At 40.1% G+C, this 27,971-nt stretch overlaps 1 protein-coding gene across 1 annotated transcript in view; it reads right to left on the reverse strand.

The window, feature by feature from the left end:
• Nucleotides 1-27,971, reverse strand: part of ANO2 (anoctamin 2) — a 147,857-nt gene that overhangs the window by 15,071 nt on the left and 104,815 nt on the right. The window contains exons 15-20 of the mRNA XM_058022401.1: nt 22,409-22,483; nt 16,253-16,454; nt 12,414-12,525; nt 11,143-11,200; nt 10,207-10,307; nt 2,705-2,853 (exon numbers count right to left, since the gene is read on the reverse strand). Coding sequence (XP_057878384.1) covers nt 2,705-2,853; nt 10,207-10,307; nt 11,143-11,200; nt 12,414-12,525; nt 16,253-16,454; nt 22,409-22,483 — 697 coding nt within the window. The remainder of the gene's footprint in view (nt 1-2,704; nt 2,854-10,206; nt 10,308-11,142; nt 11,201-12,413; nt 12,526-16,252; nt 16,455-22,408; nt 22,484-27,971) is intronic.

Consider the following 27,971-nt stretch of genomic DNA (forward strand, 5'->3'; position numbering starts at 1 on the left):
ACTGCCTGTGATTAGGGTACAGCCTAGTGAATGATAGACTTGGAGGCAAGAGTCTTAGCTATGGATGTCACCCATCCTTAAAAGTGGGAGCAGGACAAACCTGAATGTAGTTACTACTCACACTTGGATACATAATCTGCCTGCTTCTGTATGAAACCCCATCACCATCTGCATGGGGAAACCCCAAAAGCAGCAAGCCCCATCTGCAATTCCTCCTTCAGCTGCTTCATTCCAGATTGCCACTGATGCCTGAGGGAGGTTGCTGGAATAAATCAGTGTGAAAACTAAGAAAGAAGTTCTGAAATAGCAGACAGATTTCTCTCTTTTCTTAATATCATACCTCTTCTTGCATTGGAGTAATACTGCCTTTTTAAGCAATTCAGGAGAAAAAAAAAAATTTCCTCTGGCCTTCTGCATTGCTTCCCTTCCCACTGTCCCCAGCTCGAAGTTAGAGAAATAGATAAATTATCTGCTGAGTGGCCTCTTGCAGCATGATGCCTTTGACAATAATCCCAGCTGACAGGTTCAGTGCTGAGCTGCACCAAGTGCTTCCTGCCAGCATGGGTGGTCTGAGCAGTGGATCTGACAGCGGAGAGCAGGGACATGGACCCAGGGCAGCAACTGGGGCTGGGGAGGTGCAGCTTGGCTTTCATTTGCTGCACATTTGTCTGCAAATCCCACAGCCCGGGCACAGCTTGGCATACTTTGGGGCTTCTCCACTTGGGAAGCTCATCCTCCTGTTGTAAACAAATATTTAGACCAATAATTAATCTCTTCATTTTCCCTAAATCACCCCTGAGTGGCTGCAGGCTGAGGAACTCACTGCAGTTTATGAACCTGGAACAAGGGACTGATCTAAATGACAGGCTTAGTGTCTAGTGATTTATATCAGTAGCTTATACCTTGATAGTACAAGTCAGTGCCATGGAATGGAATCATAGAATGTCCCAAGTTGGAAGGAAGCCATCAAAGTCTAACATCTGGCCCTGCACAGGACAGCCCCATATATTCCTCAGAGGGATTCCACCATATTCCTGAGAGCATTGCCCAAGCTCTGGCAGGCTGGGGCGGGGATCACAGCATTGGAGCATCAGTCTTCACATAGCAGAATCAAGGCCACTGACAGCAAACCCAAAAGCAATGCTGACAAACATCACACCAGTATATATTTGTTACTGGTAACTAAGGTCCTTAGACTTTAGTCCTCCTTGTCCTTAGACCTAGCTAACCAAGAAGTTTGGGTTGTTAAAAACAGGTATTTCTGGGTTATTCCTGAGCCTAAAAATACAAAAAAGAAAATTTACAGGAAAAAATGTCTATTTTGTTTTTTACCATTGTTCAAAAAGTTTACAGGAAGAAAAATCATCTCGGGCTGAAGTAACTCATGGAAAAAAATTGTCCTAAAGGATAATTTTTCAACAAAGTATCATTAAGTGCAGAAGAGGATAAGATAACAGAAGTGACAACACAGACAAGATCCTAAGGTGAGTTGTAACAATTGAGAGGAAGATAAAGGGAGGTGAGGGATTCTTGATGGCACTACAGAGGACAAGGCTGGGATCCTAAATATATTAATAAGACATCCTCAAATCTGTCATCATGCAAAATACCTCGTATACACTTAGGCATTATAGAATTACATAAATTCACCATTCCGTAAATTTTAATGTATTCATTTTTAATTCAATTATAAATTATATCTACAAACAAATATTGTTTCTGTATAGAGAGATAAACCATATATGGTATTTAATTTTTTTGCCATCAAATTTGTTTCTCTTTAGATATTTTGAGAATAGTGACTTGTGTTAAAACAGGAGTTGCCACATTCAATATTTAACCAGATGTCTGGTTTTAGACACCACGTCCATTGCGCTTCTCCCTGAATTCTTGTGTGGCCTAAAGCTTGGGTTTGCCTAGATTATTTCTTTCCTTTCTACTCACCTACCCACAGCATTCCTGCTTTCTCCTTCCCTGCCTCTGCAGGGTCAACTCATGGGGCAGGTACAGGCCTGTGCTCCCCAGTAGAAGAAAAACATGGACACACTGCAGTGAATCCACTGGAGAGCCATTAAGATAAACCTTAAGATTAGCAAGGAGAAGCTGAGAACACTGGAATTGCTGTACCACAGGAAAAAAGGCTCAGGGGATATTACCCATGTGGCCAGTTGGAGAGCACAGAGCTAAAACCTTCTCATGGGCACCCAGTGAAAGGACAAGAGGCACAGGGCACCAAGGGAAATGTAGGGAGGGCAACTTAAACATTAAAAAATCCTCAGTAAGGGTGATCAAATACAGGAAAAGTTGTTGAGTCTTCAGCCCTGGAAATACTCAAAACCCAAGTGGACAAGTCTCTGAGCAACATCCTCTAGCTGACCCTGCTTTGAGCAGGAGGTTGGACCAGCTGATCTCCAGAGATCCTTCCTAACCATAGCTGCTGATTCTGTGACTAAATGGTTTCTGTGCACTTTCCTCAGCTGGGAACACTGGAATCTGGCGGCAGAAGTATTAACAGATACTCGGATTCATCATTATTTCTCTGCTGGCACTGTTGTAGTCTCATAGCCCTGCTGGCTCACATGGAATTTCTGCAAACTACAAGTGCTGGGGTACTTTTCTCCCTCTCTCATGACCACTTCTGGCATTCAGTCCTATGTAAAGCCATGGTTATTGCAGAAAGGGAAAGAAAATTCTGAAAACTTACTCATTTCCATGTATTCTGGAGTCAGCCCAGTGAAAGGTTCCAAGATGTAGTCGAGATCCCATTGCTGAGGGTCCTTGGATTGGTTAGTGTCCATTTCCTTTACCTCAGTTCTTTCATCCTTCAGCTTCCTAAAGAGCTTCTTGAGCTTCCTGAGGAACAAAAGTTCAGATTGAACTAAGTCTGGTTTTTTTCTTCCCCTAAAAGATTTGGCCCAAGTCTTGGCACAGCAACACAAAATTAATCCTGTGTTACTTTGGTGCATCACAGGGGGACTTTACACCAGCCTGGGAAAGTTCAGATGTTGTTTATTGACAGGTACAAGCTAGTGGAGTTGAATCCAGTACTTTATAAATATTTTTCTCTCTAGATGCATATTCCAAGGGGGTCTTCCTGAAGATCCTGGAACCTAGATAACATTAGTAATTAGTACTCTCAAGAACAACATAGTGAGTACCTCTCTTTTAACAAAATGCAAAATGTAGTGGTTTCATTCCACATTTTTACTACAGGCACACTTTCATCTCAATATAAGAACTGGAAATTTCCAGTATAATAGAATTTTATTGTCAAAAAATTTTCAGATGCTCATGGGTTGTGCAGAAAAGCTGCAGCTGCCCCATCCCTGGAAGTGTTCAATGCCAGGTTGGATGGGGCTCTGAGCAAGCTGGGATAGGGGAAGGTATCCCTGCCCATGGCAGGGAGCTGGAAATGGATGAGCTTCAAGGTCCTTTCCAACCAAGGCCATTCTGTGATTATGGGATGTTTCCAAAAAAGAGGGTGCAAGAATGTACTGACAGTAGAAAAAGCAATAGCAAACACTGTCCCACTGAAATGGGACAAATTTAATGACATTGACAAATAAATTAGAGTAAAATGAATGATTTCTAAATGAAGAGTAAAGTTTTCCCAGTGTTCCCCCATCCTTTGTGATATTTTAAATACACATGCATCAGCAACTTCAAGCTATTTTATACACTGAGAAATTTCCATGGAAAACCACAGTAGTAGAGTGAGGTATTTCTTAATAATCAAGGCAGCAAAATACAGTCAAATTAGCATAAAATAGCCAGATTTATACTTATTGCATATCTTTCTTTTGGAGATGATATTTATCTTCCACACAAATATACGGCACTATTTTACAGTTCTTCACGTATGTGCCATGAGTGAAAGTCCAGACTAATTCCAAAGAGGTTTTGCCAGTAGTGTAAGTAAGGCTCCCCCACAAAATCTTCCCCCACATCTTGTGATAAACTCTTTGAACTGTAGGTGTGTGGCCTGGATACAGCAATATTTGGGAGAAGGGGTTTTCCTTTGGACCTCCAGAGAAGCAGAACCACTTTCCTGGACTCTGGCTTCGGTAGCAGGACAAGGTTGAGGAACAAAAGTTGGCAAACACAATAAAGACTTTGCTGTGTGGGTTTATTGCTTCATTCCTAAATTTGCACTGAGCCATGGGATCACTGTGTTCCCACAGTGACTGAGGAATTTCTGCACCTACCAGTGTTTACAAGACCCATTCCATTTCATCACCAGTATGGAGGAATTTGGAAGACACTCTTTAAACAGGTCTAGATTGCATCAAGCCCTCTCAGATCCTGGATCATAAAGTTTCAGAAATCAACAGGACAAGTCCTGATTTTGTTTGTGGTAGAAGGAAGATGTAGCTACCCAAGTCTGATGGTAACATCATCAGTGCTTTGGCATTACTGGTAACCAGGACACTCAGATTGCACAGTTTTAATGAAAGGGTGGGGTTAAATTTAAAATGCTTCACGAGACAGAATTAGATTAATCCTTTCAAAGACTTTTACCTCCTACATCATGCAAACTCAGCCATTTCAAGACACTAGATTCCCTTTCTTCCCCTCTGCCTTTATGGCAGCCTAGGGAACTTGTCGGTGACAGAGGTGATGTATCATTTAAAGGGTAGGAGGCTGGGGCAGGATTTAAAATAATCAAAGAATTCCCAGGATGTTTTTCCAACATATCTCAATTAATTTCCTAATGTGAGGGACTCTCAGAGGATGGTGAACAATAGATTCCAGACAATGCTATTTTCTCTTCCAATGAAATGATACAAGCTGTAAATGTCTCTCACACTTCTGTGGGCAGATGAGAGTGAAGATGATCTTGTTGTCACAGCACAGCAGCAGCTGAGATAAAATTTGAGTGTGTTTAGATGTGAAATCTGTGCACGTGTGATCTAATCCTTTAGCTACAGCACCATAGAATCGAGTTCTGGAGATTAATACATACAGACACCTCCCACAAGAATCTAGTAAATAAAACAATTATTGTTGGTTTTAATGTTCATTTGGGAATACACCAAATCCAGGGCTCAGTTGCTCAGAATAATTTTTAATATTTCATCTGGTTATCTCTAAGCCAGGCATGATGAACAGCAACTTTAACCACTTGAAGTTCAGCTTTGAAGAGTGTCTGCATGCTTCTTTTTATGTTTTTTTGTGTTGGTTTTTTTTTTTTTAAGATCAACTGACTGAAAGCAAGCCAAACCAATTATTTCAAATTTTCCACAAAAAACAAAAAGTACCTTTGCATCATATCCAAGCATGTGAAGTTTGAAACCAAGCAGAAGTGTGTCAGAAAGTTAAAGGAACAGAGAAGAGGGATTTGCAGGATGTTATTCTCCAGCTACCCAGTAATGGGCAGCAATAGGGCAATGAAAATGAGTTTTGCAGAACCCTTTATCTGTATTTATGATTGTGATGCTAAAACTGCGCATGCTTTTTAAATGCCTTTGTTTGAAGCCGTTTCTTAATTACCCAGATCAACGTTTTTAAAGGAAATTGACAGAAAAAGAGTTCTTTTAGCTTCTGATTTTTTTCCTACAGGGCAGCTCCCCACAGTGAGGAAGTGGTAAGTTGGCCCATTCAGGATGAGTGTCCCAGAAGCTTTGTGCTGAAGAGGCTCATGCAGCAATGTTTCATGATTCCACACAGATCTGAGCAAAGAGGGAAAACTGTAGAGCTGTAGAATAGCCATTATTTCTGGTTGTTTTGTCAGGGAATGTCAAAAAGCAAGGTGCACCCTTAAGGAAACTGAACAGCATGTGAGAAGAATCAATGCAGGATGAGAAAGAAAGAAAATTACCAGGTTTTTATCAGGCTGTGTCTAGAGCAGTTAAAAATGACACTGCAGCTTCTCAGAGGGGATTGGCACCAAATTATTGTATTAGGTAAGAGGTGGGAACATGGTTGAATTATGCTGATTGTAATTCCCAGTATAACCAATAAGCACTGCATAATGCACGTTAACAAGCATCTGAAGTGAGCATAAAATCACTACCTGTCAATAACACTCAGGATTTTGAGAAAAAAATATGATGAAAAGAGAGAAATCAAGCTCCAAGTGATCCTGGCTGGGCTGTAAGCACATGGTGATTAGATGAAGGCTCCTTTTCAAAAATCAGAGAGATGATTCAACAGTTTCTCTATTGATACAGTAAGAAGGAGCAGCTGGATTTGGGGTATCTAGGGAAAAGAATGATGATGACTGGGAAAAAACAAAAAATTTGTGGAGTGAGTGAGAGTGGAATAGATAGAGGCTGAAGAGGTGAGGCATCTGGAGGGCAGGCTGAAAGAGAACAGATGCAGGAAAATTACTTTGTTGGCACAAGTGTTTGTGTCTTCAGTGGCTATACAATTGGGATTGTTCAGCCTGGAATAAAGAAGGCTCCAAAGGGACTTAACTGAGTCTTCCAATGCCTGAAGGAAACCTGTGGGAAAGATGGAAATAGACTATTGAAAGTGATGGAGTGCAGGAAATGGGGGAATGGCTTCACACTGACAGAGAGCAGGTTTCTTCCCAATGGGACATTGGGAAGAAATTCCTTTCTGTGAGGGTGGAGAGGCCCTGGCACGGGTTTGCCCAGAGAAGCTGTGGCTGCCCCATCCCTGGAACTGTCAAAGGCCAGGTTGGATGGGGCTCTGAGCAACCTGGGATAGTGGGAGGTGTCCCTGCCCATGGCAGGGGATTGGAACTGGGAGGTCTTTAAGGTCCCATTCCAGACCAAACCTTTCTATGATTCCATGATTCTATGAATACTTGCTAGAACAGAGATGAATGTGGAGGTTTTACATGAAAAGACAGAAAGTCCCTAGAATCCAGCTGCCAGGAACAAAGGATTATTTATAATAGGTGGGGTTTTAAGGCTCCCCTTCCAGCTGATGCTTTTTGATCTGTATATAAAAAGGTGCAGAGAGAAAGCTAAACAGAAAAGATTTCTAGGTTGAGTAGCTGGAGCACTTGTATGGGGACAAAAGGAAGAGCAGTGACCCAGACTCTTGTGTCCTTGCCTGTAATTTTCTTTCCTGCTTTTGGGAAGGAACACTGAAGATCCAGGCTTTCCTTCAGTCATATTCCTACAGTCAGTTCACATAAAGAAACACCTTCTCACATTCACAAGCATAAGAAGGAAGCAGGGGAAGAGCAAAAGTATCTAAATTTCTTGTTCTCACACAAATTTTTGGTACAGCCATGCTTCCTTCGCACACTCAGATATCGGGGATTCTACAAGTTTCAGTGGTGTTTGGGGTTTATTGGTTTCTCAGTCAGAGGAAAACTACAATAAAAAACAGGAAAAGAAAAAAAAAGGAAAAAAATCCCCACCCAAACCTTAAATTAAGAATAATTTAGTAAAGGTGAAAAACAACATAAGAGACAGTAGCTATGAAGGGTTGTATTTAAATGGATTTTATTAACTCTTGGTATTGTCATCCAGCATATTTAAGTATATTTTGAAGGAAGTGACGGAAATTGATGCTGAATAGAAGGGCCACAACCATGGCCTCACTAAATTCAATAGTTTTGCTGTTCACTGCAATAGGGCCAGGATTTCACCCTGAAGGTTTAACACCAAGGTCAAAACCAGAGAGTAATAAAATAACCACATGGATGGGTTTTTTTCAGTAAGTTCAGAAAAAAACCCAGAACTGAATAAAAAGGGTCTTAAAAGAACTCTCGGTTAAGGCTTTGAAGCCCTGCAGCCTTTTAGGGTCAATTCCTATGGCAACAGTAAAAGAATGATGGTATGTGACACATCTGAGTGAACTTTGGCATATTTACATCTGTTAAACTTGTGAATTCCAGCCCCACAGAACACACATTTCAGTTCAAGAGGGTTTAGTTTTCTATAATTCAAATCTTGTTGCATTTACCTAGCTGGTTTGCTATAACTGGATGCAGAAATTAAAAAAAAAGAAATCATGCAAGGTTCAGGAGATCAGCAATTATATCTAATATAGCTGCAGCTGCAGAAACATTGAAGGAAAAGCAAGGATGTGTACCCAAAAAATGCAGGGCTGCCATCTGAATTTTCCCTCCTCACCCAGTACTGACCATGGATAAAGCAGAATGAAGACATGGAAAGATGCTTTCCAATTCTTTCCAGTTTGGGGTTCTAGGAACATAAAGTATGACTGTTGCTTGCATCATCTACTTAGCAGTAGTTTTTGAGGAGAAAGAGACAAAAATTGGATTTGTGATTTCTGCAAATCACCTAAAACGCCTTGGGTTTTTTGGTGAATCCAATTAAAAGATTTCCTGAAAAAAAAACCCTTGAAATCCTAAGACTTCAGTGAGGAAGAAAATGTTTTTTGATGAGAGTCATCACATAACTCAGCAGATAGGTGCTTCCATGTTACAGATGTGCAGGGGACAGCGCCAGATTCTGAGGACCAAATCACTATTTATTGTATTCCCTTCTGTCTCTCCACATGGAGAAGGTTGGTGGCAGCACCTAGACTCTGCCCACAGTGAAAATACAGGGAGCCAATGGAAGAATCTGTGTTATTCACCCCGACTCTCAGTCCCTCCAAAGAGGCACAAGACAAGGGGGAATGAAAAACACAGCTGCTGGTACCCCTGAGGAACCAGCTCAAACCAGTACAGTGGTCCATTCAGGAACAGGAGGCTAACTCTGATTTAATTATGTGCTCAGTTATTCTTCTGGTGCAAATAGGTCGGGGGAGAAGGGCCGAACCCTACAGACACACACACAATTTTCTTGGGAATGCAGACAAGCAAAGAAAAGCAGATATGTTTATTCCAATATGACAAGATAGCCCTGTGACTGAAATGAGGTATTTATCTAGGAAGAAGAGGATGAAAGGATGATTGTTTTTAAACAGTTTTAAAAATTGAGGCCACCACAGTTTGTTAAATGAAGGTTGGGGGAGTGGTTCTGAGGGAGAAAAATTAGATGAAATTATCACATTCTTGCACCAAAGGGAGGGAAATTAAAAATAATTGGACATGACTTTCTGTTTGGACTAGATCAACCCATGCTTTCATGAGTCAAAAATAATAAATACAGTATTTGTAACATCATAAAATTCCCATTTAAGAAGTCCAGTAGCAGTAAGTTTTTGGAAGACAAGAAACAAATTACAGCAGGTTTACACTGAGAAAGCTTTAAGCCTTCAACATGTCAGATATTTTGGGAATGATTTACCACCCTTTTCTCAAAATAAAATGTAAACTCAATGAGATGCAGACACAAAACAGGCCTTCCTATTAAACTTTGACACAAGAATAATGAAACCATCCATAATCTACATCTGATTTGTTTGGGAATTTTTTTTCTCTCTCTATTTAAATTCCTTGCAAGGAAAAAAAAGTTCTTGCTGAGCAAAGGGAGGAAAAGGGCTCATTTCAAATATATTTCATATATTTTAAGAATCACTCCTCTTTATTTCTAGTTACCATCATCATGGCCTTATGCATGTGACCTGAAAGCTGCTGACACCAGAGTTGGAAGATTCTGCCTCATTTCAGTGGAGCTGAGATGTCTAAACCAGACTCTTCATCTCCAGCATTTCACAGGCCACTACCACCATGAAGCAAACCTCCCAAGAGGCGGGAGCAGGACTTTCTCAGCGGATTCTTAGTGCTTGAAGATCCCCTTGGCACCGGTGATTTTTCCTGCTGTATTTGAGCACTAAAGCAGTACATGGCAGAAAGGCACTGAGCTGTCAGTGTCTCTGCTTGCTTTTGCATCATCCCAGAATGACATAAAGGCACCTTGGAAACATGTGGATTTCATCCCCAAACCCATAAAATAGTCATAGATCAAGTAATAGATTTTAACATTTTTTATGGGCTATTGCTTTCCCCCAGGATATGTCCCCTCCACTTTGTGCTAATTTGTATTCAATGCTGCTGTCCTGAAACCTTCTCTGAAAACTCCCAGGAGATCTATCATACCTTTCCTGTTTTCTCTGGTTTCTAAAATTAATTTAAATCAATTATTTCATATATTCCATCATTTTCTTTAAGCCATTTAGTGAAGATATAGCAAATTATTCAACATAAAATACAACCAGATCATTTCACCACAACCGAAAATGTCATTTATCATCACATTCAATTAGAACCCACTGAAGGCAATGGCAAAAGTCCCATTTATCTGAATAAGGATCAAGGCTTTGATTTACTGTGCCATAGGAATAACACATAATGGAAAAGGCCAGGATACATACGGGATTCCAATTTCAAAAAGATTGTTTTGAATCAGTTGCTTTCCAAGCATGATGATGCTCAGCTGAATGCAGAGTTCCATTAGACACCCTCCTGGAGCACACTGCAATTAAACAAAACCAGAGAGTGTGAAGGGATTTAGAGAGTTAATTTTAAAATATCCACTTGGGAGAGCTGCCAGTGTCTCCATGTGCCCACTGTCCCTACCACCACTTTTTGTGAGATCACGGAGCTCATTGATTACTTCAAATCTGTGTCTGACAAGGTATTTCATCTCCTCTCATTAAACTTCATTATGGAAAATACGCAGAGCTCTGAAACAACCCACGGTGCCCTGAGTCTCCTATATTTCCTTTAAAATATAATCAATGTAATAACCATAATGCAGGATCATCGATACTCTTCCAACCTGATTTCTCCTGGGGGGAAAGAAAACCTTCAATCTTGTAAAGACTTTTATGTCAGCTTTACTGTCAAACCTTGAGTACATCTCTCAGCTTTCAAGGGAATACCCACAGCAGCAATCCCATTCATGAGGGGATTAAAAAAAGAAAAGTTTATAAAATGGCTCCAGGTTTTTAAGCTATTGAATTTGCCAAGCTTTTAGCGATCTGCAGAATGGGAAGCCAGATTCACACTTCCCGAAGGCCTCAACCAAACCATGGGATGTTTGTGCCTTAGTGCCCAGTAATAAAGCACAGAAATGGTGAAGCTTCACCTAAGAAAGACCATGAAACAGTCAAAACTTCAGAAAGAAAGAATATAAAGTTTCCTTAGATAGACACCCTGGGTATTGCTTATTCAAGTTAAAGATTTATTCGCTTGTTTTAACATGTGTTTTCTATTTTCCCCCTGTTGTCTCTAGTCCACTGAACATGGTACACATATTTCTTTGTGTAAAGGATTTTATTTGTAATTTGAATTTCATATGTACTTACCTCTTCCATCCTGTAACCTTCAAACACATACACATAACGACCAGGACGGCCAACAAACCTGAAAGCAAAAATAATATATAAACTAGAATAAAAACAGAAAAAGAAGCTAATATTGACACCATGATTTAATATAAAACCACAAAAATAAGTTAACTTTGAAATCAAGATCGTTCATTTGCATTAGTCAAAATATTTAATCAAAATATTTCAGAAGCTGCTTCTTAAACATGAATTTTCAAGGGCTCAGCATCTATTCAGCTTTGATTATTTCAAAGAAATAGGCCTCTATAAATGATTTTCTACTACATCTGGATAAAATAATTTTAATAAATATTTTTCAGTGATAAAACAATATAATTAAAAATACCTCACTTGATTAGAGATGGAAAATAAACCTGGGGACACATATCCTAATTCACATTCTCTTACATGTGAATAACGCCCTGAATGAAATTATTTGTACATCTGTACTCTTCTGGCTACACCAGGAGAAACAATGATATTGACTTTATTTGAACCATACAACACAAAAATACAGTTAAAAAAGAGAGAATTTGGTGACTTTTTTTCATTGGTGTCTTACAATATTTGCAACGGCTGGCAAAATGCATCATTCATCCTCAAATGAAAGGTGCTGGATAGGATTAGTGAAGAGCAGAGATTAAAAAATTTTACAGCCCCCAAATGGAAGAGCAAAATGGTAGTAAACAGAATCCAGAGGATGTTTTAAACATTTTTTGCCAAAGTTTTAGCAAATAATTATTTTAAGCTTCCCATTCAAAAGCATGTGGATGACTGGGTCCCAAAATAAAAGGATTCTGAGCCCATAGGAAGTCACAGTTATTTAGCAGAACAGCTGAATTAGCTTTTTGGTCAATCACTTCATTTGCCAGTTGACTGTAGTTATTTCTTAATTTGATACGTGAAAATAATGTAAAATAATGTGAAAGTAATAGAAAAAAGAGCTCCATAATTTTAAATGAAATAGGAAGACCTTTCTTTGCCAAATGATGCTTCAAGGAAAATTTGTTAAACTGTGGAAAGTTAAAGCCTGTAAGCACCACCATTCATTATAAAAACTACACATTCTTAAGAAACCAAAATGAATTATTAACTTTAGATAAGCCTGTCAAAGATATTTTTTCAGAGCTGGCAAAGATGACCACTCTCAGGCCTTTGTGCCCATTTTTATACACAGATCCACTAATATAGACACATTATATAAAAATGCATATACAGAAATATATATATGTAAAGGATATTTATCCTACCTTCCTTTAAAAAAGGCAACATAAAAAATTGATGCATAAGAATTCACAAACTTCAGTAGGAATGCCTTCAAAATCAGTCTTTCCTCAAATGTTTTCTCTGTTTTTGGTATTTCTGGGGGAAAAAAAAGCAAACCAGAGAACTGAATCAGTAAGTAATATAAAAATCCCTGAATCGCCAAACGTGTACAAAAAACCCCCAAACTTCAAACTTTGGGCTTATATTAATTTTTCTTTTGTACCTCTAATTTGTACCACAGCCACTAGGTCTGTCACTGAGACCTGATTTCCAGAAATATTCAATTTCACAAAGCAAAAGCAGTATAAATTACTCTGCTGTATAATGGATATTAACATACACGAGTATATCTGCTACACAGTTACACAACTAAAATAACAAAACATTCGTATTCTCAGTTGAGGAATGCTGAAAGCAAAGTACAAAGACTTTCAACCAGAAAAATCCACCTTAAAAGCATCCTTAACATGTAGTCCACAAGCCTTCTTTTCTCTGGTGAGATTGTTGAAATGTTTAATGCTAAATACAAGAATAAATACATTTTTGAATAAGGTATTAAGTGAATTAAGTGCAAAAATAATGGCACATTTTTGTTACCAATTCACTACATATGTTCTGTATTTCAATATTTCTTGGTTTAAATATTTTCAGTATTCATTACTCTGTTCCCAGATTTATTTTCAATTTCTGTGGAAATTTTCTGGCAGCAGAAAGCACAGGTATAAGACAGAGGTTTCTCAAATTGATGGTAGAATCCTTTTTTAAAGATTTTATATGGGTGAAACCCTTGCGTTTCTCTGCTCATCCTGAGCTGTATCTAATGTGAGAGAAGATAATTTTATGATTAAATTTATCATTCTTGGCTGAATTTCTGTGGCATAAAGAAAGTGTGGAATAATAAGGAGATCCAGAGCTCTGGCTTAAGGACTTCATTAAAAATACTGCTGTACTTGTACGGTTTTGTTTCAGGCACAGTTTGAGTGTTCTGTTTGCTTTGCTGTTGTTTTGGGGTGTTTTTCCTTAAAAAAGCTGCATAATTATTTTAGCACTAAAGGAAAAGAAAAGCCTAATGAGCCCTCACTGCCTGACTTTCTTTGTGATACTTTCAACCACATTTTCATAAAAGATCAGTGCACAACCTGATGAGCCCTATGGCATAACCCACCTATAAGTATAAAAAAGCTTAATTAAACCTTCAAACAATTTGTAGTTGATCTCATACACTGAATAGATCCGCAAGAGAAAAGCTCAGGGCAGCAGGAATATTGAATAACAGCAGTGCAATTTTTCATCTGAGGTAGAAAAATCCTAAACCCTGCCTTACAGAGAACCTCCCCCTGCACCCCACATGGATGAGCTCAGCCTCTGGATGAACATTTACACACCATATATGGTCCCAGAGGCTCCCTCAGACATCCTATACCATAGCTGTAAAGGCATGTTTAGAATTTGTCCTCCAGCTCGTCGGATGTGCTGCATGAGAAATGCATTCAGCCAGAATAGGTGCATTTGTAACAGAGAAAACTCCCTCATCCCAAAAAAAAAATTAAACACTCGGTGGTGGGTTGTTATGCCAAAATTAGGCAGCTGGAAATTTGTAGGTGGAGGATGAGTTGAGCTAAGGGTGGAATGGGCCTTAGCTCTCTGAAGGAGTTGTTGCCTTTGCAAGGGACAAACACAAGTAGTTTTGATTTTGTCCTCTTTTCACTAGTTCTTCCTTGGCCTCAAGGAAGCATTGAGGTTGGTGAGGCTCTGCACAGGTTGCCCAGATCAGCTGTGGCTGCCCCATCCCTGGAACTGTCCAAGGGCAGGCTGGATGGGACTGGGAGCAACCTGGACTAGTGGAAGGTGTCCCTGCCCATGGCAGGGGCTTGGAACGGGGTGAGCTTCAAGGTCCCTTCCAGCCAAACCCATTCTGTGGTCCTGAGTTACAAGTGAACTGCAAATCTTGTCTGGCACCACCTGATTACTGAAGACAATCTGTTCTTCCTGGGAATAGCAGGATACCATCTGCACTTTGGCTGGTCTGATCTGTGATAAAGGGGCATCAGTGCCCCACTCTGCTGGGCCCACAGGAGTCCTGCTCCACCCTGTACAAGCTCTCTATATTGATAATGACAAAACTCCTACTCTTTTCCTCCTGACTGAGGAGGTATTGAGGCATATGCATGACTGTGATCCTATGATTAACCCAATTGCTATCAGTGCTATTCTTTTGCTTACAGATGTAATTTTTTACCTGAACAGAGATTTGAGTGTACTTGGGTGAGGAATAGAAACTTATGCTGTCAAGAGCTACTCCTTCAGCCCAACAAGTATGTTCTTCAGCTTGTGGATTAAGTGCAGTGTGAAATGAGAATTGAGAATGTTTTTCTCTTCTCAGTAATGAGAGTTCACAAGTTAAGCAACATTTATCAGCATGCATGAATTGTAATTTTTTTAAACATTTTGATTACATTTGGCATCTGAGCCTAGCGCTGGAGAAAGCTGCCTGAGTGAACTTTCTAACTCATGTAATTTGTAGCACTAGAGATTATTCGGACTGGATCCTCCTTAAACAAAACATCTGATGATTGGTTAGGAATGCTGCCCTAATAATGACAGGATTAGAATAAGATGCAAAGTGACAGGGGGGAAATAATCAGCAAGTACGAAATTGTTGTTTCTTTCACAGTTCAGTATGGTGCACATTTCAAAGAGAGAGATTTTTCTCCTGCACTTCCCAAAGAGAGGCCATGGCAGTGCCTAGCACTTCCCAGCTCCTGCCTAGAAGCTGCTGGAGAAATCTCATCTTTGTCTTTTCCTACTCTTTCCATAGAGCTGTGTCATTTTTTAACATTTGTGCCCTTTCTTACCTGGGCAGGTGCAGTGAACAGAATTGATCAGGTCACACACAGTTAGCAGTCTGTCATGTGAAAGCTGAAAATCTGGGTACAATTTTGGCCCGAACAGTGAGCCTGAGCTCATTTATGCTACTAGAACAGAGTCCATTTGTGTAACCCTGTTACAATCTGCCCAAAGCCTGGTGCAAAACAGAAATAAACAAATGAACCCACCAAAGTGAATTTGTGAAAATTAATTGCTTTGTCTTAATATCTTTCAAATACTTTAGGAATTTCTTCTTAACAGGATCATCCTTCCACAATTCAGGCTTGGATCTCTAACAACTGCAAAACTGTAGTTTGCAATGTTCTTCCAAAAATAGGACTGAAAGAGATGTTTTCATTTGTGAATTTTATAGTGTTTTAAGAAATTGAGAACAGAAGTCTGAAGAGTAACCTCATGTAAAGGTGCTATCAGTCAACTTCCTTGGTCTAATTTATATAATAAAATAAAGCCCAGCCTAAATTCCTATTAGTAAACGTCTTTAACCTAATGTATATAACAAATCAATACTTTAGGCTTAAAGCTCTATAGGAGTCAAAGGAATGACTTCTCTTCAAAAGAAATAAATAACCAGGCTTGCAACAATATTTTGATGTTTAAAATAAACTTTTAAAGTCCAACCACTAACTGCAGTAAAAATCATTAATAAAAAGTCCAGCCCAGACATGCCCCCAAAATGGAACCAAAAAGTCATTTAAGCAGTAAGGAAATAGTTAAAACTTTCACCAGGGAAACAACATCAATGTAACTTTGTCAGAGCCATCAACATTTTTTAAACAACCCACTGACTTTCTGCAGCTCTTAGCTTAAAGAGGTACTTTCACAGGCCTGAGTGTTTTCAGAGGCCCCATCCAGGAGGAAATACTCCTCTTGGACCCTCCTTGCACACCCTGGTGTCAATACATGGATTAATGAGGAATGTGGCGAGGCAGTTTACCAATTTCTGTCAGCCATTTGGCCACAGCTCCATAAATTTCATCGAGGATGAGGACTATCACAAGGTTAATGATGACAGCAGTGGCAGTCACAGTCACTCGAACATTGGACCTGGTTGTCTCGTTTGTGCTGAAGGACAAGGCTGCTGCTGTCGTGATTCGGTAGACGATGACACCAAACACTGCTGAAAACGTCAGCATGATCTGCAAACAAATTAACAAATGGATTAGTTCAGCCTGGAAACAGAAGCTTTAGCTGGGAGGTTGGGTGTGTTCCATGAATTGGCATCACAGGTCTGTTTCTTAGTGCGAGGTGACAACATGCAGGTGATCAAAATAAAAGGCTCTCCAGCAAACAGGGGCATAAATAAGAAATAAGGAAATTGATGCACCACTCCAAACTGGCACAACAATTCAACTGACACAAGATGATCGGGGGCTGGATGCTTCACAGCACCTCTCATGTGAAGACAGTTTGAGAGAGTTGGATGAGAGTTGAGAGAGTTGTCTAGCCTGGAAAAGAGAAGGCTTCAGGGAGATCTTATACCATCTTTCAGCATCTAAAGGAGGCTTATAAAAAGGAGGGAAAGTAACTTTTTACATGGGTAGGTAGTGGTAAGAAAAGGGAGGATGGTTAAACCAAAAGAGGACATTTTTTGTTAGATATTAGGAAGAAATTCTTCCCGTGAGGGTGCTGAGGCCCTGGCACAGGTTACCCAGAGAAGCTGTGGCTGGCCCATCCCTGGAAGAGACCAAGGCCAGGGTGGATGGGGCCCTGAGTGTCCTGATCCAGTGAGTGGTACCCCTGCCCCTGGCAGGGAGTTAGAATTAAATAACCTTTAAGGTCCTTTCAACCCAAACCAATCTGTGATTCTTTTATACTGGTTTCATGGATTCCTGCAGATAGGCATGTCCATTCTGATTAAAGCTACACACATCATTCATGCAGTGAAATTTGGGTTCAAAAGCAAGAATTATTGTTGTCAGATCTTTTATCTGACAATAGATTCAGATGGCTTGGACTGAAAGGCCTGTATTTATGTGCAGTCAGGTAAATGGGCTTTGCTGGCTCAAACAGCTTCACCTGTGCACAGCAAAAGTGCCAACTTACAAATTAAAGTTATTATTCCCCTGTTATTATTCCTTTGAGGCTGACCTAAGCAGGCTTATTAGGGCTTATTCACTTATTCACGGTTATTCTCTTTACATTTGTGTCCCAGAAATCACTTGGTATCCCTGGCATTCTTTCTGGGCCAGCTTTGACCCATGAGATGAGGAAAGTTGGCCCTGCTACTAAAGATCAAGTTCCTACAAGAAGAATTTGAATTTCACAGGGTTGTGGTATTCTGTTAAAATAAAAAAATCTAAACCAATCCACAATGAAAAAGAAATCATTAAAACAATAATAAAAAATAACAAATTTTCATCATCACAGCACAAAAGGGGGAGAAGGTACATTTTTCCCTTTCATTTTTGCCTTTAGCAAGAATTCCAGTGTACATTCATTATTTTAGGTAAAACATCTTGAGATCATCAGATGAAAGAGACTACCTCAATGTGAAAGATTAGATTACTGCAATTATTAAAATGGGCCTAGGGGCCCAGATTCAAAACACAGGTTTAAGGAAATTTAATAGTTCATTTTAATGATCCAGCAATAGTTTATTGAATTCCTGTATGCAGGGGAAGGTAGTTGAATGAAAAGGAACTATTGCAAAAGAACCACAACAAGAATCAGAGTCAAATTATTAAAGGTTGAAGGTGAAAACTGGGCACACTTTTATGAAGAACTAGTAAACATACTAAGAATTAATTATTTGGAGGAAGTCCTGGAGTTTTCAGATGAAATTGTCAAATATGTTTTGTCAGCAAATAGTACTAATTAGACCTATTAAAACATCTAATTTTACTTTTTAAAGAACTGTTTCATTAATTTTAAATGAAATGTAGGTTGAATGACAAAAGCCTGAACCTGAAACAGTTTAAATGAAAACTTTTCAAATTACATAAAATATAATTTCCCTTGGTTTTGTAGTTTTCATTGTGTCAAGGAAACATTTCTAGTTTTCATATCTATTTTTCTTTTGACTTACCTACCAAATGAACAGACAAAAAAAATCACATTCATGCTGAACTACCTTGCAGTGACAGAATGGGTGCAGGAACACAAGAACCATAACTTTTTCCTTTCTTCCCCATTACAATCACTAGAGTAGAAAGTAAAATCCCCAACAAAGGAAGAAAACAAACCAGCACCACCTGGTATTAATTTACTTCACCTTCCACCTCTACAGACACCTTAAGCTCCTTTCTTTTTCTCAATTGAGCAACAGATTCCTCCTTCTTAATCATCTTCCTGATACTGTCTTCCTGTTTTTTTTCCCCTGGATTTCTTTGAAATTTTTTTCACTATGGTGGTGGGCAAGGAAAATCAGAAATTGGATGCCTCATTCTGGAGCTGATGAGATCCCTGAGCCTCCATACACACCTCTCCCCACCATGAATTCCCACTTAGGAATTATATCTTAACAGTACAGGAAGAAGAGTCAAGGACAATCCACACTAAACAGAAAAAGAGGAAATTTCAGATTATGAAAGTTCAATGAACTTGAACCTGACCTAAGGATTCCTGACCTGGAGGATAAGAGAGTAGCAACCTTTTCAAATCCATGCAATGCCATAGCAAGGTGTACAAAATTACTAAAACAAAAAAAAAAAAAGTCCTATTTGTTTAAAGAACAAAAATATTTGCTTTGCAAATGCACCAGGGCTTCAGAAACTCTCAGTTGCTCAGCTGTTTAATTTAAACATCTGCTTAGACACAGATGGAAAAATACTCCTTTAGGAGTCTTCATTATCTGTGCATCCAGCAAGAGGAGAAAATTGAGGAGGGCCTGTAGGAGTGCACAGTTACTGTGAGCACAGTTCTCACTCCCCAGACAGTCACCGAGAGGGAATGGTTTCTGTATCTTCACAGCATTTCTCTCATTCCTGAAAATACCTCTTCTGCCCAGATTCCTGATCAGGCAGGCCACCATTTGTTCAGGTGCCCACTTTGGGGTTTGTTGTCATTGCCAACATTCCCTCTGGCCATCCTTCCCCCCCCCCCCCCCCCCCACCCCGTTATGGCAGTTTCTTCCCTGAATAGCTGAACTAGTCCATCCAGGACTAAACTGCTTAGAAACAGATGTGAAAACTGGCTGCAGAAAAGGTCACCTACTGAGCCTGGTATGAATGAAGACAAACAGGAAAGCAAGCAAGCTAGATATGAGAAGGAAGCTATAAAACCCTGTGGGCTAGGCTGCTACCTCCATCCAAGTAGGATAACAATTTAATGTCCAGATAGTTCTCTGGCCCCCCAGTAGGGCTATTCTAGAGTCAAATATTACACCATGTGAGTGAGAATAGGGTGGAAGAGGCTGAACTCTTCTGCCTGACACAAATTGATTTTCTTCCTTCCTCTGACTCAGCCAAACAAAAAAAAGCCCCAGTGATTCATTGTTCCATGCCACCCTGCTCTCTCCCAGCACCACCAGCATCTTTACACCAACTCAGAAATCTCTGCCACAACATGTGCCTTCTAAATATGGGGTTTATAAGTTGTGTTGTGTTATTGTTAATCACACTCAAGAAAAGCTTTTAGATGCCCAGCTGAGCCCAAATCTCCTGCTACCATTGATCTCACCCTGCAAAAGTAAGACTTGTGAATTTCTGTCCTACAATCCCTGCAAAAATGCATAGCTTAAATCAGACTTGGATCTTCTGCCCCCTCTGCAGTCCAGCGAGGCTTTGTGTACAACAAAAGGACTTGATCAGATTTTAAAGCATCCACACATGTGTGAATTAATCCTTGGAATTGTTTGGTGATGTAAGACTGGATGAGAGAACCAAACAGAATGGTTTTTTTCAACCTGCATTTTGAACAAAAATACCAGCATGCCTAGCTTAATACAGAGAGAGGAAAAGCCAGAAAAAAAAGAAAAGACCATGACACAATTCTTGAAAGAGGATTCACAAAAGTGAAGTACACAACAGAAGTATGGAAATTGAGAGGGGGGGGGGGGGGAAAAAGGGAAAGATTTTACACTAAGAAAGCCATTACCAGCTTCAAGAATCACCAGGGAAAGTATGGGATGTAAAGCACAGGGAAAGAGGGACAGAACAAAACAGCATCACTCTATAGCAATGTAGAAATTTTCATGGAAAACACCTATAGATTTGGAACACCCTTTCCCTTTTGGCCTGGGAAAGCTAGCATTAAAAATTCAACCATCGCTTTTACAGCACTAGAAATTGCTTGTGTGCAGGTGTGTGTCTGACTCTTGTACCCCTGCATCCACACATAAATTCAAGATTTTATTATTTATTTTGTACGTAGGCCTTATAGTTAAAATAATTAATCTGGGTGAATAATAATAATAATAATAATAATAATAATAATAATAATAATAATAGAGCTTAACAAGCCCAATAAGGTTTCTCAGTGCAATTCTATTTCACAGACTGACAACAAAACAACTTCGGTCTGATCGTTCCAATTCCTCTTTAACTAATCTAGCAGGAAAAAGGGAAACATCCCATACAGTAAAGAGCAACTTGCAACATCCATGAGAGCATGCAGAGCATGCTCTCCCTCATCAAGATTGGGTTTGAATTTCATGCATGGTTTGCAAGTTGTCTCCTGTAGGTACTTATATATACATAATGCTCAAAATATTGCAAAAATAAGATCATTGTGTCTGCTTTGCAGATGGTGAAAGTCAGCCTAGTTTCACTAGTCACAAACAGAAGCTGAAGAATTGAAGTTCTGCATTTTACATCTCACAAACTGTAGGTAATAACCCTTTATAAATCTCTCTGAGATGTTACAGTAAGCAGGGAGGGTAATACCTAGGTTATGAGTCAGGAAAGCACTTTAGGCTCATGCTTAGAGGAGAATTAAACATGTGGTGAAAGTCAAAAGCACATGTAAGCACCTTGTCTGCAAAAGAATGACTTGTAAAAGCTCAGTCAGGGCTGTGTGCTTAGTCAGACTCAGTGAGGCCTGCTCTAAGGGAAGTCTTGACTCATGACACTTAGAGATTCTGCCTAAAAAGTAAATATTGGGTATGGCCACAGCATGGTAAACTCACTCAAAATGCTGTGAGTACTTCCATAGAGGACACATCTAAAATGTAGAGAAAATATTCTGAATATGCAATGCATACCTCTTCATAAATATATAAACATATCTATAAGGGTGTAGACATTCATTTCAACGTGAGCATTTGATTGTCAGAAAAAGAAATAAAATCTTCTCAGGACATCTGGTGCAGTATATGCAAATTTGAGTAAATTAGAAATACACTTAGCTATCTTAAAATAATTTAGGCTGCAGGTGGGTTTCCCTAGTTACATGCTGCAATGGTGTAAACAGGCCTTTCATTGCCATTTTATAGTGACTGTAGGTATGAACGGAAGGTTTCAGTCAGTAATTACTGTAACCAGATGGATAATGGGATCCTTTACCATGTAACTTCAGGTTTGTTTCCCAGGCCTTCCTGTGGCTGTTTACAAAGTCCAGTAGCTTCATGATGGATTTGTTTTGCTGGAAATTTGACTTTTGACTAGGACAATGGTGTTCCCACTTTAGGGGCTGTCCTGCACACCTGATTCTTGCTCCCAAGGGAGGATTGTGTACCATGATCTTACTGTATACCATGATCTACTGTACAGTCCATCCCTGAACGTGTCTTGGATAAATATTTATCAGCAACTGATTTATTTCACCTGGATGTCGCCTGTTCAGAGGCTCAACCTTTCCGAACGTCACTGTGACCAACATATGCAATACTGTGCTCACAACTAAACATCAATGTTATCCCTTCATTGGATAACAGAGATGGAGCAGAAACCCTGCAGGAGAGGCAGAATTTGTATAATGAACAGCTGGCATAAGAGCAAATCAGACTTTCCACAAGCAGCCTTTGGAAAAAGAGATTAAAGCTGGAGGCAGGCATTGAGCTCCATGAGCCTTCCTAGTATTTCTCCCAAACTGACCTTACCTTCAGATTTTTAACATATTTGAGAACAGCAATTCAAGAGTTTCCTTCTAGATGCTCATGGCAAAGTTTCTCACACCTAATAAACAATAAAAGCAGAAATGAAATGTATGTTACCATGAATAGAATCAGTCCAAAGTTTGCTGCATATCCAGGCATGCGGTCACTCCATGTCAGTTTCTCCTTTTCATTCTGTAGGCAAAACACATAAAATAAGAGATGTGACAGAACTGTACAATAGGAAATATTATGATTAATAGGATTTGTTGTTGAGAGCCATTCTCAATTCCCTTGCTGTGATTTTGAAGTTTATTATGCAATTCAGAACACGGATGTTTTTAAAGTAGATTTTAATTGAAGATAAAGGAGGGGAAGAGTAAATAAGACATGTAGAAAATGTCTGCAAAATTAAGAAAATATCCTATGCAACTATGATTTAAGTATTTGAAAACATGTATTCAAGTCCTACTAAAGTTCATATCAGGAGAAATTCCTGAGATTGACTTTAATTCACATTTAGGCAAAGCAAGATTCAAGCATTTATTTTGAATTGCTTCTTGTAAAACTACAGAAGAACAGTGCTTGAGACAGAAACCCTGATAAGAATGTTGACTACCACTGAACCCAGATTTTTTCCTAATGGTCACAAGCACCAAATATAACCCCTCAGATAATTATTGGCAAGGCACCCCAATCCTTCCCCTGGTACTTGTTTTATAGCAAAGGGAAACTACAAAGGTAAGGCCCCTCTGATCCCCACTGCCAACCTTGTTGTTTTAATGCATAAACAGCATCTCCTTCTTCCCTGCATAATTTAAAGCAACTGTGATCATTGAAATCCAGTACACTTTTTCCCTCCCCATACAAACTCAACTCCAGCCCCAGCTGCATGTACATCTAAAGAAGACATTTGAAGATGGATTTATGTGAGAAATATGATTCCCTCCTCTCAAAATAGATTTCTTAAAATAATAATAAGGTCGCTGCTTTGTTTAAGTTAAACTAAAACTATATAATCAAATTAACTAAGGGCACAAAGCCAGTTGCTGTTGGTATTTCTGTGAAGCACCGCTGCTGCCCCATGGACCAGTACTGTCCTTACACTGGAGTTAGCCCAGAGTGATTCTAAATTTAAATGAGTTTAAATCAGATTAGAATTCAGGTCCAAGGTTGCCTATAAACCATTTCCAAGGCACAATTGCCCATGGATAAACATAAAAATCTGGGAGTGTTTTGCCTTTGTAAGAAGCTTTCCCAAAGTAGAATTAGGAATGCAGCATATAAGTGCAGAAATGCAGCTGTGGATTTTCTAACCGTGATGTGGAATTAGACCTAGGACATAACCCTGCCTTATACATCCATTGCCATGGTGGTGGTGCCTCAGACACTGGGGGAGATCATTACTCAGCAGCCCCTCTTGTGACTGTGTCTCCTTCGGGACAGTCCTGGCAGCACTGGGGCACAGCAGACCCAACCAGAAGCACCAATAATTTGGCCCAGTGTACACAGCACAAAAATACTCTTTACAGTTCATACACAGAGTCCAGCATGTAGCCGGAACGCTACTTGAAAAAGCATTCCTGTGAATGCACACATGCATTTCATTGCATTTTGGCCGTTACACACTCAGCAATTCTACAGGACATAAAGAATTTCTAAGTGATTATATTCCCAGAAGGCTTGAAGGACACCACATTTTACAGTATCACTAGGGGCTCTATGGGGCTGTGCTTTGTACTTGTGCTGAACACAGGGCTGATAATAGAGGTGGGTTTGTTATTGTGGAGCAGAGCTTACACTGAGCCAAGCCTTTCCTGCTTTTCTGCTGCCACACTGCTGAAAGAATTTAGGAGGAGACACAGCCAGAACAGGTGACCCCAACTGACCAAAGGGACATTCCAAACCTTATGACATCACGATCAGTGTATAAAGTGGGGAGAAGAAGGAGGAAGGGAGGGATGTTTGGAGTAATGGTGTCTGTCTTCCTGAGAAACTGTTGCATGTGATGGAGCCCTGCTCTCCTGGGGATAGCTGAACAGCTGCCAGCCATGGCAAGCAGGGAATTAATTCCTTGTTTTGCTTTGCTATAAAGCTACCTTTATCCCAACCAGGGATTTTCTGCCTTTTAACCTTCCCATTCTCTCCCCAGTCCTGCTGTTGGGGAGTGAGTGGTTGCTGGCTGGGGTTACACCGGGATGGTCAGCAGGCTGTCTTCTCAGCTTACTCTTTCATGCATTGCTTCCTTGAACCGTATTTTTCCATGAGTTTGCCATGGACTGTAGCCCTGAGCCAAAGGGAGATCTGAACAACGTGAGGAGTTGCTAAGCCAACAAGAGAATAAAGGCAATGTTGGATGAAGAAACTGAGCTACTTAGCGTACACTGCCAAAAACAAACCCGGAAATTTAACTCAATATCCCAGATCTCCCAGTTCATCATAGTCTATCCCAGTCCATCTCAGAAGTTTCAGTTCCTTGTATTCCCTCCCAGAGCTCCTAGTCCATCTCAGTTTTTCCCAGTTCATCCTCATCCATCCAGGCAGTGGAAAGCTACCTTCTGTTCTTGTGACCAGAGACAGGGTCTCTGGACCCCAGAAGTGGGATGAGGCTGAGTCAGAGAAGGTTTAGGGTGGATAGCAGGAAACCACCCCCAGAGGGTGGTTGGGCACTGAACAGAGAACTCCCATTTCCCCAGGGCTGCCAGAGCTCCAGGAGCGTTTGGACAACACTGCCAGGCACAAGGTGGCATTATTGCGGGATCCTGTGCAGGGCCAGGAACTGGGCTGGAAGATCCTCTATTTGGAGCAGCCCAAAAACGTAAGTATTGATCAACACAACAAGACAAAATGGATCATCTGTAAAACAATCTCATGACAGATATGTTACGCTGAGGAACATTCTCCATGATGAACTGTGTTGCAGGGGAATATTTATATGCAGACAGAAAACCTCACAATATAAATTGTTCGGTTTTGTGCCAGAGGTAAACTAAAATATTTACTTTAAAAATCTTACTTTTGTTTTCCTTCAATACAATGACAGATTTAAAATTCTAGTCGAGGAAAAAGCAGGTTTTGGTCTGTGTGCAGTGATGTGTTCCTGTTTTAATGTTTAATCATGTGTGGAATGTATTCCTTGAAGAGCTACAGCTCTTTCCCTATTAAAAATAAAAAGTGAAATTAAAAATATTCAAAAAAGAAAGAAAGATAAAATTAAATTTTTTTCTTCATTTTTCTGGACAGTTTATTTCCATATGAGTTACCTAACATGGCAAAGATCCAGCTCTGCATCTTCAGGATGGGCTTCTGGGCTGTGGAAACCTGGAAGTACTCTGCACTTGGACAGCACCAGGCAGCTTTTGGAAACTGTTTTATGCTTCTCTTTGAATTAAACCACAGCCACTTTGCTCAGATCACAAGTATTCCAGTTATTAATTGATACTTTCCCTCAAGATGACACCTCCTCCAAACAGATGTTTCTAACCATCAGCAATGCCAACTCAACCTGCACTTGGGGAGTACAACCAGAAATTTACTTTCTTCTCCATCCTGCTTTGTAGCTCCAGTGCTGAAATTCAGTGTCTTCATTGTGGTTGCACCTGGGTAATCCCAATGATTTCACCGGACTTACACAGAGCTGTAATAACTGAATGAAATTCAGTAAAAGATGCTCAGGAAAGAACAAAATCTAGGACTCCTCTCTAAGGTCTTACACTGCTAGCAACAAAAATAAGCTACAAAATTACATTTCCAATAACAAAATCCAGAAATTCATTTCTAAGTATGCCCAGGAAGCTTCAAATAAGTAATTGCCATTTTTATAAGCACACATTTCTTAGTAGATTTCTAATTTAATTTCTAGTTCAGTACAAAAGCTTTAATTTGTGTAAAAACTGCACTGTCCAAATGAGCACCTAGAAATATGGATTGTGGTATAAATGCAGTTCTTTTGTATTTATGTGGCACCTGAAGCACTATCTGTGCCCTGCAGGCTCAAGACAAAGCATAAAACAAGCTGCTTCTGAAATAAGGGGTCCCTATAGTGTTACTTTGGCCTTGAAATAAGTTTAAGACAAGGAGAAATGGATCCTTCAGAGACATTTGCAAACTATGAGCCAGTAAAGGCCTGCAGAATGTGCAGTTGTGAAAAATAACCAGTTCCAGGGTGATGTCACAAAAAGAGGCATAATCAAGGACTGCATTCCTGGGGTCATGCAGTAGCCACAATGGTCATTACAATTAAGAAAATTCGGCCGAGTTCATGGGATTCTTTCAGTCTGTATTTGGGACTAACACTTTTTGAGGGATTGTATTAGCCCTCAGACTTCTGTAAGGAAAGAAAAAACTGCTGTCATGCTGAGCACCTGCAATGCCTGTGTCTATCCCTGTCTGAATCTAGAAGTTCTATTTTCACACTCCCACTGAAGCAAAAGAAAGCGCTTCTGATTTCAAACCCATTAAAAGAGAACTTAACTTCTATTCTTCTCACTCAAGCAGCAATTTTAACAGTAAACGTGGTTGTGTTTTGTGAGCAATGTTCTGTCTCAGGACTGCACATGGAAAACATACTGCCAAGGTTCATTTGGAGGCACATGAAGAACTGCAAAACCTTTAATTAAAATTTTTTGCTGTCCTTGAAACATGCAGAGTAGCACAGACACACCACATCTGTCAGTGGAGCTTTCAGTGGACACACTCTAAATCTAAACTGTGGAAGCAATGCAGAACAGAGAGCTTTAAGAAGTGTGTGCAAGGCTCAGTACTGGGATCATGGAAATTAATGGATTTTGAGGCTAAGCAATGTTATTTTTAACCACCCAGTCTTAGCTTCCTTTGTAACCACACAACTTCCTTGAGAAAATTTTTGCTATAAGGATAATAAATGTGATTTAACTATTTAAAAAAAACCTCTAACCACAGCTTGAGCATTTCTGTGATGAACAGTCAGTTACAAGCCTTATTAGGTCATTCAAATTGCTAATTACCTTAGCTGTTCAAAATGTATGGTGTATTTCCAAGCTGAATTTGCCCATCTGCATCCTTCAGCCTTATCATTTAGCTGCAAAATTGTCAGTTAAGAGCATCTACTGAGAGACTTCTGAGGTGTGGCTGTGCGTTCTTCTGAACTATGATCAGGCCACCTCGTGGCCTTTAAGCTGGCTGAGGCCACTGCCTCAGAATGGGAACCATGAACCAAGCCCACAGCTGTATTTCTTCTCCTGTAATGGGGTTGGAAGTAAATCTCTCACAGGCTACAGCCTTGACATGGGCAACTGACTTGACCCTCCACATAACAGGGCTCATGGAAGTGTGTGTGAGTAGCCAAGTCTCTGTGCCTCAGGAGACTCAGCCCTCCCACAGGACCAGAAATATGTCATGTGGTGGGTGAGGGCTGTGCTTCCGGCCATGGAGCCTGGCAGGAAAAAGGATACCAGCCTCATCTCTGTCAGTGGAGATGCTAGCAGCATGGAGGGAAGAACCCATGAATCCAAGAGCTTTGTAGTCCTTATGAGTCTTAACACTACATTCTGAAATTCCTAATGAAAAATAAAAAGTCCCAGAGTGGCTGCAGCTGCCCCATCCCTGGAAGTGTCCAAGGCCAAGTTGAATGGGGCTTGGAGAACCTAGGATAGTGGAAGGTGTCCCTGCCCAGGGGCTTGGAACTGTGTGGTCTTTAAGGTGC

This window comes from Melospiza georgiana, chromosome 4, assembly GCF_028018845.1.
Source record: "Melospiza georgiana isolate bMelGeo1 chromosome 4, bMelGeo1.pri, whole genome shotgun sequence".
In the NCBI taxonomy this organism is placed as follows: domain Eukaryota; kingdom Metazoa; phylum Chordata; class Aves; order Passeriformes; family Passerellidae; genus Melospiza; species Melospiza georgiana.